Here is a 19,014-nt window from a genome sequence, read left to right as displayed (position 1 = left end):
AAATATTAATTAAATTGAAATTACATTTTTAAAATTTAATTCGAGCTGATTGTAAGCCCAACCGTGGCCCAGCGTTGACACTTCACTACCGTGTTTGTAAACAAATCTCCAAGCAATTGTTGACAAACGGTAATGTCCGTGTTCCTGTCGAGGAATCGAGTAGTTTGCTCATCAACAAAGAGTTCCAGAATATGATTGATCACCAAAAGAATCAAAGATGGTTGATTTAGCGAGCAAGAACGAAGATGTGGATGACTAAAACGAGGTAAATTCAAATAGTTCGTACTCTGCATGGATTCGAATCTTTTAAATGTGTAACAAACGAAGACGAAATCACCAACTATCTATCTGAATATTTTAAGTCCTTGGACGTACCTGGCTTACCAAGGCACGATTTACAGAAAAATGTAGTTTCTGTGCTCATGATCTTTCGAAGCCTAAACCAACCATAACTATCCAACGGAACGTGTTTGATCATTAAAAAAAAATGGTGATGAATGTGATTCACGCAACTTTACTCAAAGGAAAATTCAAAGGTTAGGAAGTCCTCATTCCGTAGATTCCATGATCTCAACTCATATGCCCTTTTGAGCTAAAACGTATTCAATTTACAATTCGTGTTGCATTCGTGATAACGATTAAAAAATCGCATGGTCATTCTTTCAGTTTTTGTGTTGTTTGTGCTCATATGCTAATGAAAACCCATGATTTTCTCATGGTCAATTTAGCGTGCTATGTTCACGAGTCGATAAACCATCCTCTGTATTTCATCCTTCGCTTCAAGTGCGTAGCTAGGATAGGGGGTTTTGGGCGCAGCTAATACCACGGGTCTGTAGGGTATAGAAAACTCGCTAAGGTAAGCGGGAAGTGTGGGGGCACTTCCCTCAGACATTTTTTGAGATAAATGGTTCAAAATAGTGGGTTTTGCGGCTGTGTGAATAATTAAATATGTTTTGTTTGTTATTCATCCGTACCCCTAATATTAATAACAAAATCTTTCATAAAAAAATTCTCTAAGCTCTTGGGGGGGGGGGGTTATCCCCCAAAACCTCCCCTCGCTGCGTCACTGCTTTGCTTCGCTATATTTATTTAGCTTCATCCGCTTCATCTTGCGCCTGATAACAAAACAAAAACTGTTGTTTCTCAGAAGGTGCTTGACGCAAGACATTAAACCCGAATGTGTAGGGCTCACCGTGGTGCGTTTACGCATGCAGTACGTTTACGCAGTGCATTTTTTCCAAACAGAGATACTAAAACTGGCGCGCCTTAAGTCATTTAATGCGAATGCTGCTTCATAGTGGCTTTTCTTGCACGATTTTGAGCATCAGTCAAGCGTCGGTCTGGGGTCGTGTCAACCTGCCCCCTGAATGGGCCAAGTGTATGCAACAGACTTGGACCTAAAAACATTTTTTTACAGCTAATAACGCAAATAGCCAACAACTGAATGCGTATAATTTTTATTTCATGAACTGCTTTATTAAACCACAATGCCCAAAATTTCTTAAGCTAAAACGTAAGAAAATTTGTTGAAAAAATCCGCGTTAACGTGCTCCGATTCACCCTATGTAGATTCAATAAAGAAAATGTCTTTCTGACAAGCAATTTTGGTACTCATTTACGTAGTTTTATTGAATTTGTACCCTTATTTTATTATAATAAATTAAACATGATTAAAAACGATACAGCCGCTCCTGATTTATAAATGGTGTAAGTAAACTGTAAGTTCATTGATTGTTAGGCGGTACGAAGTTCGCCGGGTCAGCTAGTATAGTCATAAAATAAAAGAAATTACAAGATTCTTGTTTCAATACGCTATTACCTAAGCCAAAAATCCCTTAAGTATATAATTAAAATTACTCATCAGAAAAAATCAATGAAAAATATAGATGGTTTACGGATCATATGAGCCTCGTAGGGAAGCGAATATTTGCAGAAAAGAAGAAGTTACAGGGAAAACCTTGACGATTTTTCCAGTTCTTCCAAGAATGGATAAAAACCAGGACAAGTTTCATAAAAATAAATGTAATAAGGTCAACAATAATCGTAATTCCACATTCCTTCAATCGAGTAATAAACTTTAGGATAATCTCATGATCGATTTCTCTCACGCAAGAGAAGAAAACATCTGCGCATTGCGGCGTTGGGATCCCTCAAATAATAAAAACTTTCTTGAAATCTCAATTTGACATTGGCCCTCTTTTCTTGCACCTCTTCTCTCTTAAACTATCAATTCAACAGTTTTCTTATTTTTATCAACAGCACAAGGCAAAGTTCTTTCAAACAAACAATAAACTATCTAAAATATCTACCTGGAAAAACATACATTAACATATAAATTAATACCATGAAAAACTAAAAAAACGAAATTAAAGAAACGAAGTTAAATAAATTAAGTGAAATTGGAGTTGAACAAGGCAGGATGTTTTTTGACTCACCTGCTGACCCAAAATGTTTTAGTATTTAATGAGGTGACCCTACCTTTACCCGGAGAGCTCGATCTTCCTTTAAAATAATTCCTTTTTTCTCTAGGCTGGTGGCCATCAGGGGACTGCAGGAAATGGAAAGAAAACACAAATAGAACACCTATTCATTATTTACCAGATTTTTAATACTATGATTTACACGACCGATTTAATTTATGTTGAAAACAAATTTATTTTTTCTCAAGTATACTTTGTATTTTTATTAGTGAATTTTTATCTTATTTTCTTATCTTTATCTTTTTATCTTATTCTTAAAATTTTAATTATTCTTGTGGTTTATGTACTTTTGTGCTCTCTTTTAGGGTCTTTGTACTCGTTGCATTCAATAAAAATGAGTTTTTCGCGGGACAGAGCTATGATTTAATGGTCATGAGTACATAGGAAAGATCCTCACGTTACCTACGGGGGTTTGAGTTGGTTGGTGTGGACTCTTGTGTTGTCTTTCTAGCCAGAGGACGCCAGAAGAGATAAGGAAAAATTAATCCATTGCATGAAATTCATCGTGGTGTTTCTAACATGGTGTTTCTAATATGGTGGTTATCCATGGAGAAAAAATTAGCATGCTAAGATTTGCCGATGACATAGCCGTTATAACAGAAACAGAGAAGGATTTGAAAAATATTCTGGTTAATATGGGTAGGGTAATGAGTAGATATCAACTGAAAATAAGCACGAAGAAAACCAAGATCTTAGTATGCAGCAGAAGAGAAGAAGTCAAGACCAACATTAAAATAGGGAGGCAAAAACTGATAGAGGTGGATGAATTCTGTTATTTGGGAAGCAAGATAACTAGTGACGGGAGAAGCAAGAAAGAAATTATCAGCATAATAGCCCAGGCGAAGAGAGCATTCCACCAAAAGAGAGACCTGCTTACAGCGGGAGACTTAAATATGGAAGTAAAGAAACAATTTATAAGAACCTACATCTGGAGTATGCTCCTATACGGAAGTGAGGCATGGACAATGACCGCAGCGGAGAAAGCAAGGATAGAGGCCTTTGAAATGTGGTGCTACAGAAGAATGATGAAAATCAAATGGATCGACCGAGTTAGTAACGAGGAAGTCCTAAGAAGGGTAGGAGAGAAGAGAAGCCTCATGAAAACCTTAATAAGAAGACGGAACAACCTTATAGGCCACATCTTGAGACATGATGGCCTGATGAAGACAATCGTCGAAGGACAGGTGGAAGGCAAGAATGGAAAAGGAAGACCCCGAACAAAATATATGTAACAAGTAAAGAGAGATGTGAAAGAGAAGAAATACGTAGGTGTGAAAAGATTAGCTGATAGGAGAACTGAGTGGAGAGCTGCGTCAAACCAATCCTAGGATTGTTGACCAGTGATGATGATGATGTTTCTAACGTGATGTTCTTTTGGTAATATCTTTTTAACATGTCTCCAGATAACCAACCCTTGCCAAATAACCCTAGTCATACCTACTTAATAATAGCACCAGCATGAGCCACAATTAAGGCACTTCGGCTCCCTTCCCTTCGGCTCACCCAATTCTTATGTGGACGATCCAGGTGAGATCATTTACAAATAAATATTTTTACATTGGAATGACATAAATTTCATCGAAACCTGGTTCGGATACCTAATACTTATGGAAATTAAAAAAATGTTTTTACGACTATTTTACAAAACTTTCGTCTCCAAAAAATGTTGAAAAGTAGGTAAAATACCGTAGACTTCACAAAAAACCAAAATATATCAATTTAAAAATACGAGAAAAAGAGAGTCTTCATATGATAAGTTTATTAACATGCCGCTGACTTTAAATATACCTGCGCTTTATTCCGTCAGCACCGATTATCTCAACGAGCGGCTTGTGAATTGTGTTAGCTCCTCAGAAACTCCTTTTGATAATGTGAGAGCACTTCATCACGATTACATAGCCTACGTTGAAAGTCATTGTTCCCTTAGGTTATCGCAGAATAAGAAAAGTGCGGTCTGGGAAAATGGTGAATTACGTGCCTACAAGAAACACATGACATGATTCATGCCGCGGGGTTTGCTCCTCAGCCCCCTTTTAGAGTCTGCTGTGGCATCTTCCTGAGAAAGAGAACAGCTGATGCAGATCGCAAAGTAAAAAAAGCACTCTCAATCTAAAAAAAGGTAATAGTATACGTGCCTTGTCCGCGTAAAAGGTTGTTAATATTTAGTCCCTAAGAGTTCAGGCAATACCATGTCCACAAAATAATATAAGGGTAATTCAAGGATAATAACAAGTTAGGGCTTATTGATACTGTAAAAATGGAGGCTACCTAATAATAAATCGAGATTAAAACATTATATAAATATATTTTTTAACATTTTTCATAAGATTTAAATGACCACTCAAATTCAAACACATTCTGAAGAAAATATAGATGATGTTAAACTCGGCCTGTCATTAAACTCACCTTCGACGTTGAAGACCGGAATAACGAAGCTTTGAGATTGGACATGAAACTTCTACCTGCAAAGAGAAAATATGGAGATATAATGACGTATGTATTTCTTTATTTTAATTTCCATTAATAATAAGTATTTTCAATTGCCTTTAAATGCCTGCATGAGCACTCTTTTTTTTAGCGTGGTGTCATTTCGTCATTTTCCAGGTCGGTCGATGCGGTGACCTTTTTTGGGGGTTTGGGGGAAGAGATATATTTACAGTGTCCCCCTGGTGATGCAGAGTTATTTGCTGCCTTGTGCGCGAGGGAATATTTGCCTGAGGAATATCATGAGGTCGAAGGATAATTTTCTGTCCACGATAAAAGAACACAAATGGTAATTTCCACACTTTTGAAAACCATTTATGGCTGAATAACGATTTTTAACAATTTTGACATATATATTTTATCTTGAAACGACAAAGGGCTTAAATTACATTTATGGAAAAATTCGAAATTACCAATAGCCCAGATGGACTTTGTAATGATGATTTATATTGTACTGACTCATATTTGATCAAATTAAGCATCCCCATGACGTCAAAAGCCTTACCTTCACTTACGCCCCACTTTTTCTATATATCTATTATCGGCCTTCATTCATTTGTTAACCCAACTGTTTCCCCTCCCACTCCCCTCACCCCAATTCATATGCCCCCACCTCCCACCTTGGCCTGAGTATGAATACTGAGAGAGTACTGTTTGCATCACCTTGATAATGACACAATGTGCTGAAACCATGGTTGGTTGTGTATTTTGAATTAAAAGTGTGGAAATAAAAAAGGCGAGGTTATCACAAGATTAATAGGGGTATTAGTTCGGGTTTTGAAGGATTTTTTTACCTCAAAAACGTTAAATTGGTGTAACACAAGATAATAAAATAATAATACAAATGTTACATAAAGACCTTTGAGAAGCACTCTTTGTAAGAAGTACACTTTACAGTTATACATATAACCAATATTTTCAATTTTTATGCACATATTTTGAGGTGCACAGACAGGTTTGGTACTGATAAAAATAATTTGTCGACCTTTATAGGAATACCGAAAGTAAGAAAGGTATACTAAAAATTATGTAGTAGTAGCATGAATGCTGCAGCACGAATGGAAATATTTTTATATTAATACTATCTCAAGTAATAGTCAATATTGTGCCTCTAATTTCAGAGATTGAACATTTTCCACGATTCACTTAGCTCCGTGTATCAAACAAAGCTAAATACTAGCCTCAAAAAATTGTTGAAGATTGAATGATTACATATGGACGATAAGTAGAAGCCAGAGACCATTCAACGTTTGGATTGAAAAAGATAAATGAGGAGCTATCAGTGTGAGATGCTAAAAGGGTATAGGTACTTGAATGAGGGCCTGGGAAGTTATAGAGGCATGGATCTATTTAATACTACGAACCTGCAATGGACCTTTGTTTTGAATATATTCAACTTTGTGATTTATGTTGGCAATGAGTCAACTAAATAAGCCTTGTATTCACATTACAAGTACGCAGCTAATGCCTAATTTAGAAAACAAAAGACAGAAGTGTTGTGTGAATCCTTTAGTCATTTCAATAGGAGCTGAGATGTGTCAGACCTTAAAGGTCGTCTGTAACAAAATATTATGCTTGATTTTACAAGTGCAAATCGTGAAATAATTACTAAAATCAATTCCATAAATAATTCTAATGGGAATATCAACTGAAATGTGGAATTTTGATAAGAGCAATATTTAAATTTAAATTCAGAGTCATATTTTTGCGCAACCAAATATTGGTTCTAGAATAAAGGTCCTCCACCAATCGTTGTGTTACAATTGTAATGGCAAATTTGTGAATGGAATGCAAATTCAGTGCTTATATCATTCAGTAATTTTTGATCCTTTGACCCAATAATTTTGGTGCCATAGTAAAATTTTACCTCGTGAAGTTTCAACGTTGAAAACTTTTTAGTACCTACCAAAAAGTCTTAGATATGTAGAGGAAAATTATAATTCTAAACTTTTGTTGCATAGAAATTACACCGATTTCCTTTGCGAAATGCCCATTCCGCGGAAAAGATGGATTATCTCTCAAGGGCATAGGGATCGCAAAAAGAAATGCATAGCAATAATGGGCCTTAGGGTAAGAATATTTTCCAAGCCAAGTCCAATAACCATATCGTCAACTAGATCAACTTCAAGGGCCACACGGGGATCGAAATAAGAAAAATACACTGAGAACATAATATTAGAGCCCGACTATATTTCCTGGTCCGACAGAAGCGATAAATTAAGAGGAATATTTAGCCGAACGGATAGATATGGAAATTCGCTTTCCCCCCGAACTATAAAGGCCTTTAATAAATGCTGATCGTAATTTCGTTATACCATTACCTTTTTATGTGTAAACGGCTGGTGTTCTAACACCCCCTGCCGCACGCCTTTTTAGGCGGCTTGCGGGGTAGTATATAGTTGTAGATGAAAAGACCATTAGTAAGGTGTGCGCAGGCTGTCGGGAACAGTAACATGCCAGTCACCATACAGGTTTTTAAGGATTACGACATCATCGACGGTGTCCTTAGGGCATTAATGTCAACCATCCCATCTCCTAAGGTCACGAGGAGGTGAATGAGGTATGTGCTGGGGCACTGACACGAATCTATTTATTCAATCTCGTCGACCTCAAATAACAGTTTTTCCAAATAGTCTCAGGAGGAATCTAACTTCATGAGGTGATATGGGAGACAATTTTAAACATTTTTTTGTCCATAAACATGGGGTCGCAACTCCCTAGTCACTCAGCTATGGGAACGAAAAAATATATTTGGATGTTTTTTACAGTCATAGGTGAATTTAGAGGAGGGGGGCACGGGTCTTCCTCCGCAGATGCTCAAAAAATGTACAAAATGTTTTATACGTTTATCATTACGTTCGTTTTGTTTAGTGTATTACGTAGCCTCAATCATTTAATGTCATATTAATAACTTTCACATTAAAATAAAGAAAATATTTCGTACAGTTATTGTTTTATCTTGTTCTTAATCACAAGTATGAAAAGATGGTTTGCCTGTCAGATCCTATTGCCCCTCCAGAAAAAAAATCCTGGATCCGCCCGTTTACAGTTACCATGAAAACGGTTCTTCTTGGATATCCAGCTTTTTCGTCATTTTATTTAATACTCTGGACATTTTAAGACATTAAACCTGGACCAAAAGGTGTAATTATAAGCTCTCGTTTAATTAAGATCAAAGATTTCTCGTCTAATTTGGCTCAATATGGTGCTACAGAAAAATAATTAGGATCAAATGGAGAGACCGAGTAACTAATGAGGAAGGCCTTGGAATAGTAGGAGAAAAGAGAAGCCTCATGAAAACCTTGATAGGAAGACGGAACAACCTTATAGGCCATTTCTTGAGACATAGGGGCCTGATGAAGACAATCGTCGAGGGACAAGTAGATGGCAAGAACGGAAAAGGAAGATCTCGAGCAAAATATATGTAACAGGTAAAGAAGTATGTGATAGAGAAATAATACGTAGGTGTGAAAATATTAGCTGATATTATAATTGAGTGGAGAGCTGCGTCAAACCGATGTAAAGATTGTTGACCAGTGGTGATAATGATGGAGCCGAAAATGGTATTTTAATTACGCAGACAAAGAATAAAATTACAGAATCCGTCTGTCAATTTATTTGTTATTAGGGGGTCACTGGTATGCCAAAATATATTTAAATTTCCCTATAAAAAGAGGATAGAAGAGGAAAAGTAATAATAATACTAATTATAAAAAAGAGGAGATGAAGTGAGGATCCTAGTAGCCATGTCCTCAAATTATTTCTCCTTGTCCACCGTCACTTCTTTTGACTTGCCACCTCTGCCCACATGAAATGCATCGGCACCCTTCGAACATTTCTGTGCAGATATCATTAATATTTTAGGAAAAAAATTCCATTAGTTTATAATGGTATCTTGTTTTCTTTAAAAAATAAATTTAATTTAATCCTAAAATTTACCTATTTCTTTTTGATAATATATTTTTGGGTTAAAATTTATAGGGAGCAGAAGCGAGATCTCGCTTTTGATCCACTGTTATATTACTCCACTACGAAGTGTAAAGCAAGCTTCATACCTAGCTTCCGGAAAGGTGATCTCGCGTGGGCGAAAGACTTCCACTGGACATCTACATATTACCCTGCGAGCTACATACAGAGGGGTTTGGCAGGGGGTGAACCATCCCTAATATGCACATGAGGATTTTAAATTTACGAAATACACTACGCAACATGCAGTGGCGGCTATGGGGGGAATGACAGGGGTCATGACACCCCCAAATTTTATTAGTTTTTAAATTTATTTTTATAAGTCTAATAGTTTTTGTATCCTTATAAAGGGGCAAAGGGAGTGTAAATCCAAAATTGAAAATTAATAATTCTCCCGAATAATATTTTTAAGAATTCTACTCGGGATAACGCTCTTCTATCCTAGAGGGCATTTTTAACTACCAGGACCCAGATTATGACCCCCCCCCCCAAATTTGATGCTGAACATGCTCGTTACGCATGACACATAGACCGTTTTCCAATTCGCAATTATCCACTCTTCGTGCACTTTTCGATCGTCAACTTACGGATGTGACGACAGCAAGGGTGGATCCAATTGGCGAGGGCGCAAGGGAACGAAGGGTAAGTGAACAAGGGAACGCGGATGCTCCCTTGTTCACGTGCCCTCGTAGGAAGTGGACGTGAAAATGGCGGCAATGGAAAACTCAGAAATATTGAACTGGAGTTTTAAGTAATTTTGTGTTTATTATGCGAGCTCTTTTACGTAATATTATATCGGCATTGTGAATTCTTGCTCTTCACATGCAAAAATACAAGTATAAAGGTGAAATTGATTCTTAAATCAACCACCAGAAGTCCTAGCACTACCCCGTGCGTCACATTTCGTTACTGTCAATAGTTTGAATTATTTCCGTTCACACTTTATGGCGCCAGTAGAGCATTAGTAAGGGAGTAGGGTGCAAGGGAGAAAGGGAACAAGGGAATCAGTGCATACTGCGTGGGTTGGAAAACGGCCATAATCAATCGAATTAATGTTTATCCCACTTATGAAAGAAATTTACCTATGAAGGTAGAATATGTAAAACATCCTGTTATAAGTACTAGGAAAAGTCATAAGCATGCATCATACTATGTAGTTCTGAGGGAGGCACTCACCCTGAGATTTCGCCGGTACAGAGGGCGCCAACGGAAGGTCCTGGACTTGGCTGTTGGTCGACTCGAACCCCTCCTGCGTCGAAGGATTTACCGCGGCGAAACTTGGTTGTTCATAATATTCGCTGTTAAGTCGCTCTTCACTGATGTACTCATAAATCCCAGAACCATCATCGGAACCCTCGTCGGCGGTCGGCTGGGAGTTATCCAGGAAATCAGAGACATCAGGTGGCTCCTCGTAGATGTCTTCCTGAATCGAAGTGTTCATGTACTAGCGAATATTAGGAGCAAAAGTAGATGACGTGATTACTCACACGACTTGTATTTAACTAATAGCTAATTCTTACATGAATTTTAGGGGATTAATGAATATTTTAAAACTATTTTTGGACACATAAAATGCTGGAATTCTGAAAAATCAATGAAGAAATGGATAGTTGTGCAAAAATAAATTATCGATTTGAATTTGGTCCATTCATTAGGAATTATTTATTCATTTTATCAGTTAATAAAAAAAATAAAATCGTAATTTGGCTTAAAAAAATTTTGTGCCTATGATTGCTATTCTAGAACGATTTTCCACCGGTAAAAAATCTAATGTATTTATAATGTTCGTTAGAATGTTACAACGAGTCCTTTTTATTGTGATATACTGCTTTGTATAATAAAAAAGGACTTTCCACGCCATTTTATTTGGATACAGCACTTGGAAATCTATTGCTTATGTAACATATTCTGTGAATACATGTCGGTGCACATAAAAAATATAAATTGTAATTAAAACATACATTTCTCTGGGGCATAAAATATACAAGGGGCGATAACAGGATTGGCAGAAAAAAATATCAGCCAAACGGTGCATTTGAAATATTTATCGCATACCAATACATCAGCATATTTTAGATACCCCACATCCCTACCCCTGTACTCATGTCATACATTTTAGAACATTTTTCAATTGATAACATATTCTCGGTATTTTTCAATGTGTCTTCGTGCCCTTAAAGGCCCACAAAAATCAAAAAGGGAAAAACAATGTAGAGGGCAGAACTATTTATTGAAGCAAACAGGGTGTATTTGTGGGATCTTTTTTCTAGTAGGAGACAGGGGAAATAATTTTACCTACATAAATTTATGCTCTATCGTGAATAAAAAAAAATGATTTAAAAAAATACTAAGCAGCAAAACAATGTACTCAGATTTCTTACAAGAGGCGAAATAATAATGCTCCTCCCCAGATGCTTAAAAAATACACATTATTTTTTATACATCATTACGTTCGTTTAGTTTTATGAATTACGCAGTCTCATTAACTTAATTTCATACTAATGAATTAATTTGATATTAAAATAAATAAATAACTTCGTAAAGTAATTATTGCATTTTATTTTTAATCTCAAAAATGAGTAGATCGTTTTTTTGTCACACCCTTGTGCCCCCCACCCCCAGAAAAAATCCTGGATCCACCCTTGTTGAGCACCAATTTATATTATGTACTAGATTAATTTATGTATCTACTTAGTCCTACTATACCACTGTGGTCGTGTGAATAGCCTATTCGAAGGATCCCAGGAATATCCATATTTTGTCATAAAATGTATTCGAATGTGGTATGTGAACGACTTTTTTTTATAAAAAACGAATTCGCGAAAAAAACTGGAAAAACTCGCTGCCTTGCAGTTTGCGTCACCCAATGCAAGATAAGGAAGAGGAAAAGGTACCCAATCCAGCTCATTTCAGCTTCTGAAAATTCCTAAAACAAATCCTAAAAAATGAGATTTAAATGTCTCGGAGCTTCGTAACAAAAATTCGTAACTGGGTCCACGGTTGGCTGCAGAAAAAGAGTTATTTAATCCGAACGAATTGCTTCGTCCTACGGAAGGCGAACAGGGTTTAGAACATTGGTTAAACGTTTACAATTTACGCTTGATTCTCAGTTTTAGCAGGTTTTCCAATTCCCAAGTATAAATACAGGTAATTGAAGTCTAAAAGCAAGCTTCAGAGTCACTTGCTCCCTATGGCACGAGACAAAAGTGATAAAATGAATTAGAAAAATATTAATGAAGTATAGTGGATAGTTTTTCCATGCCTTATTTTCAACCTGATGTGGCTATCCTGAAAAACGGCTTCAGATTTATTCAATTGATATTCCACCAACTTTTTCGACGAAGACACTTTCTATTTATAGAAATTTTAGGTGAAAATGGGGAATTGGTACCAGTTTCAAAAATTATTTTCACAGCTGCATCAAAAACAATGAAACAATCTTCAAAGTTACCGTAAGCACTAGCGAATGATTTTTTAAAATTATGCAGACGGAAATACATGAAAAATGTTTCGTATAAAATACTTCAGCGAGTTCTAAATCATTCCAAGCTTACGCTAAACTATAAAAACTTCCTAAAATAAATGATATAATATGTTAAATATTGACCTATTAGAGCATAAAAATTGCATGATAAAATCTCTAAACCCATCATTACGATTCAGAGAATTGCATGGCATCAGTTATAACATGGGAAAAAAATATCACTACTTTTAAGTCGTGTGGGTTTTGATGATAATTAAAAGTAGTTTTTTATGTCCATATTTTTCACTTAAATATAACTAAATGATTAAATACGAAATAAATTTATATTTCTCGATTTATTTGCTTTATGTTAATATAAATGGCCTCTACTATCGCTTCTCACATTTTCAACAGCCTTTTTATTTTCCACCTATGAAAAAAAATTTCCATATCGACCGCAGCTATCTCGATACATTGAAAGGTAATACACATTTTGCTGACTTTCCTTCTTTGAGGACACTTTAAAAAGAGGTGGAAGAAGACAAATATGATATTAAATAATTCGATGATTACAGCTGCACTCGGAGGCCATGTAAGTTCTTATAAATAAGAAGAAACAGGTCAAAATGCAATTTGACGGCATGCAGTGGCATGGGGGAGGAGAATGACTGATTCAAGCCACTTTCTCTTTCTTACAATTGGCTCACGTGAAATCCCCTTGTAAGAAAATTATGCGAGAGACAAATTGTGATTCAGCGATTCAGGTCACCTGTATAATGAGCATTTTGTCCTCGTTGATTACGTTCGGTGTCCAATAAAAGCTTCAAGCAAAGACTTTCTGCATAAAAAGACCATAACACTCGGGTGAAAATAAAAACGAAGGGAAAATTTCACAAAAACAAGGTCTGTTCTCGCCATAAATTTGAAGGAAAGTATTGGCTACTGAAATATAAATAAACTGCACAAAAAAATAAATCTAATACTTTTAATATTAGATACTGGGCAGTAGCCAGGACTATTGCCCAGGGAGGGCAGACAAGTTGTCTGGTCGGGCAACGAGTATCCGTTACCGGGATGTATGCATTGCATATACTGTATAATGAATAAAATATTAGTACACACATAATTTAGGGGGATCGGGTTGGTGTGGTTGCTAGTGTGTTGGCTTCCCACCCGGTGGGCCGGGGTTCAAACCCCGGCAGCGGCAGAGAATTTTCAGAGACTGCCCTATCCCTGCTTGAGTGTTGTGTGGAGGACATTTCAAGCGCAACACTCCGTCCGTCGGATGGGACGTTAAGCCGTGGTCCCCTTGGCGCCTTTCGTTAAGAGCAGGCTAATGCCGACGCCAGGTTTCTCTCCACCCTTCCTTACCTACCCCTTCCCTCATGGCGCAAATGACCTCAGCTGTCGGTCGCCTCCTCCAAATACCATACCATACCACATAATTTAGTATTATGTTATAATTATATCATACATATTGATATCATATTAGAAAACAATAAATGAATATAACATTATGCAATGGTATTGTATGATGAATACAATTGTAAAATGCTTGCGGCTCAATTTATCCAGGTCGAGCGAAAATTCTCTCATTTCGGGCGGGGCCCGACTAGTGAGCGATTATAGGGTCAAACTTTCATGGACATTGCATGTTAGCCTAATGGGTAGAGAGGCTACTGGTCGAGGGGTTGCGAGTTCATATCTCCAGCGAAACCTTCGAACACCACAAATTGAAAATCACTCGAAGTGCGAGGTGGTCCACGAAAAGGAACTGGCCCTCCTACCTTGAGTATGTGGTATTCACGCATCTGTGGCTTAAACTGGGGTAGCCAAAATTTATACACATGGCGATGTTATCTATCAAATTCATAAATTTTCAATGCTGTTCCTCGCAATATCAAACATTATACTGCAAAATATTGGAAAAAAGTGGATCCCCAGTGCACACATCACCGCTCCGCGGACATTTTTGAAAACCGATTAAAATGCGACTAAAGCAGCAAAAGAAATCAACCTTTTTTGGGATGGAATTGGACCTCCTTTTTTCAGTCTCTTTAGTTTACTCTTTCATTTTTCATAATAGAAAATTTTCACACATTTAAGACTGAATTCATGAGCAATATGAAATAATTCATTTTTCCCTCAGATAAAGCTCGAGGTTATAATTATGAAGAGCAAAAAAAGGCGAAAGAGTAGCCCTTACCTAGCCAATCCAACCTATGGGTTGAGTCACTGATCGAGAGCTTCTTTAGGCAATGATCGATAATAAGAGGAAAGATGAAGGTCTAAACCATTCGGGCTTAATTTCGCGTTGATGCATATTTATTCAGAAAACAGTAGAAGCCGACTACATTGCCGGCGAAACTGTTATCCGGAAAAAATGTGGACCGACGCGGAGTAAAGGCAGGAAGATTCAAATCGTCATTTACATCAACCCGTGGAAGCCTTCATAAGGAATGCATATGAAAAGGCTAATGAGGGGATCTTATAGTATGGGTGTCTAGGAGATGCAAATTAAGAGGGTGCAGGGAACTACTCGGAAATACGGCTCTCGATGCGGAAACTTGGACGCAAGAGGAAAGAGGACGCGGAAAGACTGAATTTCGAGACAGGGTCTTACATTGGGGAAGAAGGCTACAGAAAGCCCGGCCCTACTCTTTCGCCTTCTTTTGCTCTTCATAATTATAACCTCGAGCTTTATCTGAGGGGAAAATGAATTATTTCATATTGCTCATGAATTCAGACTTGAATGTGTGAAAATTTTCTATTATGAAAAATGAAAGAGTGAACCAAAGAGACTGAAAAAAGGAGGTCCAATTCCATCCCAAAAAAGGTTGATTTCTTTTGCTGCTTTAGTCGCATTTTAATCGGTTTTCAAAAATTCCGCGGAGCGTTGATGTGTGTAATGTGATCCAATTTTTTTTCAATCTTTTGCAGTATAATGTTTGATGCTGCGAGGAACAGCATTGAAAATTTATGAATTTGATAGAAAACATCGTCATTTGTATAAATTTTGGTTAACACCCTTAAATATACCATATTTCCCCGTGAAACCCGGATCACTCTATTCATCGGCGACGCGAGTGGCGACTTTTGTAAACCTATTTAAATTCGCAGTCAGTGATAACACATATAAAGGTGTACTTGAGGATCCTATTTTGGAATACTTGTAGAATAACCTGTGTTAGGTTCACTAATATAATTTAAAAATCAATACCCGGGTTTCATAACATACACCTGACGTTATAACTATTTTTTTATTATTTTTTTTATTTATTTATTTTTTTTTATTTATCACATCCCCCGTAAACAGCACATAACGGCCTTTTACAACGAGGGTTTCCAATATGAACAAAGTACAACACAAACATCCATGCCCTGGATAGGGATCACCTACCCAGGCGGGATTCGAACCCACGACCTACGGTTTAGCAGGCGAGGACTTTACCCCACCGCCACCGAGGCCGGCTTAAGTATGTTAATAAACCCTGGTATTGATTTTGAAAATATATTTGTGAACCTAACAACTTTCCTTATTTCATTTTCCATTAATTGATTCATTTTAAATGATAAATGTTTACCATAATTTTCCGAAATTAAAAAATATGAGATTCAGGAAAAATGAAAGCAGCTAATTACGTCTGCCTCACAGAAGATGACTTATTTTGCAAGGATATGAGGAAGGTAACATAATTCATTTCTAAGAAATACAGCCACTTATAAAGTGACAGCGTTTTAAAAATGAATACCAATAAACTTACCTTATCACATTCCCCGTCACCTACCATAGTATCTTCTGAGCTCTCGGACGGAATTCGAATGTTACTGACGATTTCCATTATATGTTCACCTTCTTGTCCACTGGAAATACATGCATACACATTTCATTTGAAGGAATTATAGATTCTGCTTTAAAACATGATAAAATAATATTAAAAATTGAAATGAAGGGAAAGAAATAGTTTCAATAAAATTAAAAAAACGAAAAATGAATAATGAATAGAAAAAGTAAAATTATTGAATTGTGGAAATAAAAAAAATGCACACATATGACGGACTGTTGATAAAAATCATTGATAAGATATTCGGTTCACCTGCAAAGATATCGGGAGCTACGGATTCGAATGCTAGTCAAGGCAGATGATTTTTTCCCATGCAGAAGATTCATACTCTGCGTGAACTTGCGGATGACTTCATAAATGTATGCCGCAGGGTATTTATTTGAATAGTTCCCCGATAAAGTTTAAGTCATACATTTCGAAAGTTGGCGCATTCAAACTGAATATTGATAGCGCGGTAAACTTGCCGATATTTTTTCATCTGCATAAGTCTAGTGGTGGAGCCTGTTGACTCATCAGCGAGGAAGATTAGATAAATTAGTAATTTATTCGAAATTTTAACAGTAAAACAAATTTATGAGGATTTAAATTGCTAATCTTGAGTTATAGCCAAGAAAAATCATAACATTACATTTATTGGTGTCAATTGTTTTGTTTTCAGTCAACTGATTTTTCGGCACTAAGCCAAGATGTAATTCGCAAATACGCAATCTTATTCTGGATCAAAATTTATGAAAAATAAATAATACAATAATGGTGTCAAATATATTATCGAAATTGCTATGTAGGGGATAAATACGTCCGCTTTTTTCACTAGAGTGCTACAATTATGTATGGTGAGACTTCAATCCATAAAAAGGTAGTAATTTGCGATATGCGTTAACACTAGGAATACCGGACTTGACATCCCCCCTAGAACTACTGAATGGAGTCATTTTGACTCCTACCTTATAATTGTTTATTTTTGCGGTTTATGTGTGTTTTTATTGATAGATTGCATTAGTTTATCATTTTTGTTAATAATTACAATATTTCAGACGTCGTTTTAACAAAAATATATATATTTTTAAAATGCGAAATTCGACAGTGTTGCTTTAAAATTGTTTTTTCTTACATGTTATGTTGTTTTAATAGAATTATAATGGAGGAATTGGATAAAACAGCAAACGTAGACTTTTCAACACATTTTATCATATTGTTTGAATGATCAAAAATATTATTTAGGCTACATGGTAGTTGGGAAGATAATTAAATAAAGCAAAAAATTGCAGTTGGTACGCCACGCATTTGTCTAAGGTGCTTTAGAGTTCAAGCATTGCCGTTCATTTTCATTGCCCACACAAAGACTTTTGGCAGGTCATACAATTCCCAACTGATCGATTATTTTTGCACTTTGGTTTTGTCTGGAAATAATTTTTTTGCAGAAACCCGTCAGAAGAATCTAAGGCATTGGACACGCAACGCTTTTATCTACATCTAACATGGGGATCAGCCAACTCTGTAACGAGCTTTTTCTAAAACGCCTTGCGCGAAACGTTTTAGGTAGTCTCATTGCACACTATCCATGAATACCTGCTAAGTCGGGAGTATTTTCCAACAAGTAGATAGGCTATCACTGAGTAGACGTTCTTGTGGTATATTTGTGATTTCATCTCTTTTGGTTATTCTATTCTCTTTTATTTACCTTTCCCACAATGCTAGTACCCTGGATTTTTTGCTGTTCAGGGAGTTTGACTGAGGCAAAGTAATTATATATAGTAACATTTCGCCCCTTTTCAGAAATGGTTGCATTAGTTTCAGTACTGCTAAACGGCAATCTGCATGAAGTGAATTACCTTTTCCAACATAAGGGAAGGCATTTGCAAGATATTTGCTCTCCTTGTAAACAGGTAGCCAACATTCATGGCCGTATTTGTCCGGATTAGAAGGAATGTACAGAGTGAAATATACCTAATTACGCTGGGAAAAAGTTGTTCATCAACTATCATGTACGGACCAGGTTTGTAACAAGCAATGTAATTCTCTATGAATCTATCGTACACTATTGAAAAGAGGGCAAACTTGACAGTTTTGAGGCGCTGGAATCAATTAGATTTCTCATCAACTCTTAGACATTGCAAAATGTTAACAAACCTAGTCGTTCGTTGTAGAAAATGGTATTCCCCAGTCGTTTGACCAAATACTCTCAATAGAGAAATCATTTGTACCTGATATTCCTCGGGCATAAAATATGGCTATACATGCAAGTAGCTCCACCTCGGAAAGTGTAAAATCTTCGTAATTTTGCCTGCGTGGTTCCACAATTGTACATCGCTTTATGTGAGTCAGTATAAACGAATAGATAAATAATCGTATATAATACCTTTTTTGTAACTACCCATGACAGGGAAAGTAAATGTAAATTACTGCTTATATTTCGCACACGTTTTGTCTGAATCTTTAGACTCACTAGAAACGTTTTGAGGAATAAAATTCTCGACTTCGTCACAGCCGAAATGATCTTTTGTTTCGAGTTCCGATTCACCTTCCGGTATTGAATGCAACATAGATAGGACTTCTTCACGCTTTCGCCTACTTCTTCTAGCCAAACCCCCAGTCAAGAAAAATGAAATCCTTGCTTCATAGGAGTTTTACAGTCCACTCGAGGGTTCACTGGATTCACTAATGCAAAGGATAGCGCTCGGTTTTCCTGTGCGGCACCCGGCAGCCAGCGCTGTCAGAGCCGAACGTGCTAGGACAGTAACTTTATTTCATTCCACTGATTTATTTTCCTGGTTCA

General features: G+C 36.7%; 1 protein-coding gene across 2 annotated transcripts in view; it reads right to left on the bottom strand.

Moving 5' to 3' along the window:
* Positions 1-19,014, bottom strand: part of LOC124154237 (nascent polypeptide-associated complex subunit alpha, muscle-specific form-like) — a 107,631-nt gene that overhangs the window by 63,387 nt on the left and 25,230 nt on the right. The window contains exons 5-8 of one of the 2 annotated variants that reach the window (XM_046527834.1): positions 16,158-16,257; positions 10,107-10,374; positions 4,887-4,942; positions 2,479-2,548 (exon numbers count right to left, since the gene is read on the bottom strand). In XM_046527834.1, the coding sequence (XP_046383790.1) occupies positions 2,479-2,548; positions 4,887-4,942; positions 10,107-10,374; positions 16,158-16,257 (494 nt within the window). The remainder of the gene's footprint in view (positions 1-2,478; positions 2,549-4,886; positions 4,943-10,106; positions 10,375-16,157; positions 16,258-19,014) is intronic. The other variant, XM_046527835.1, reaches the window with a different exon arrangement.

This window comes from Ischnura elegans, chromosome 2 (assembly GCF_921293095.1).
Source record: "Ischnura elegans chromosome 2, ioIscEleg1.1, whole genome shotgun sequence".
NCBI classification, from domain to species: domain Eukaryota; kingdom Metazoa; phylum Arthropoda; class Insecta; order Odonata; family Coenagrionidae; genus Ischnura; species Ischnura elegans.
The sequence above is the reverse complement of the archived record's forward strand: the minus strand, read 5'-3'. Positions and strand labels throughout refer to the sequence as shown.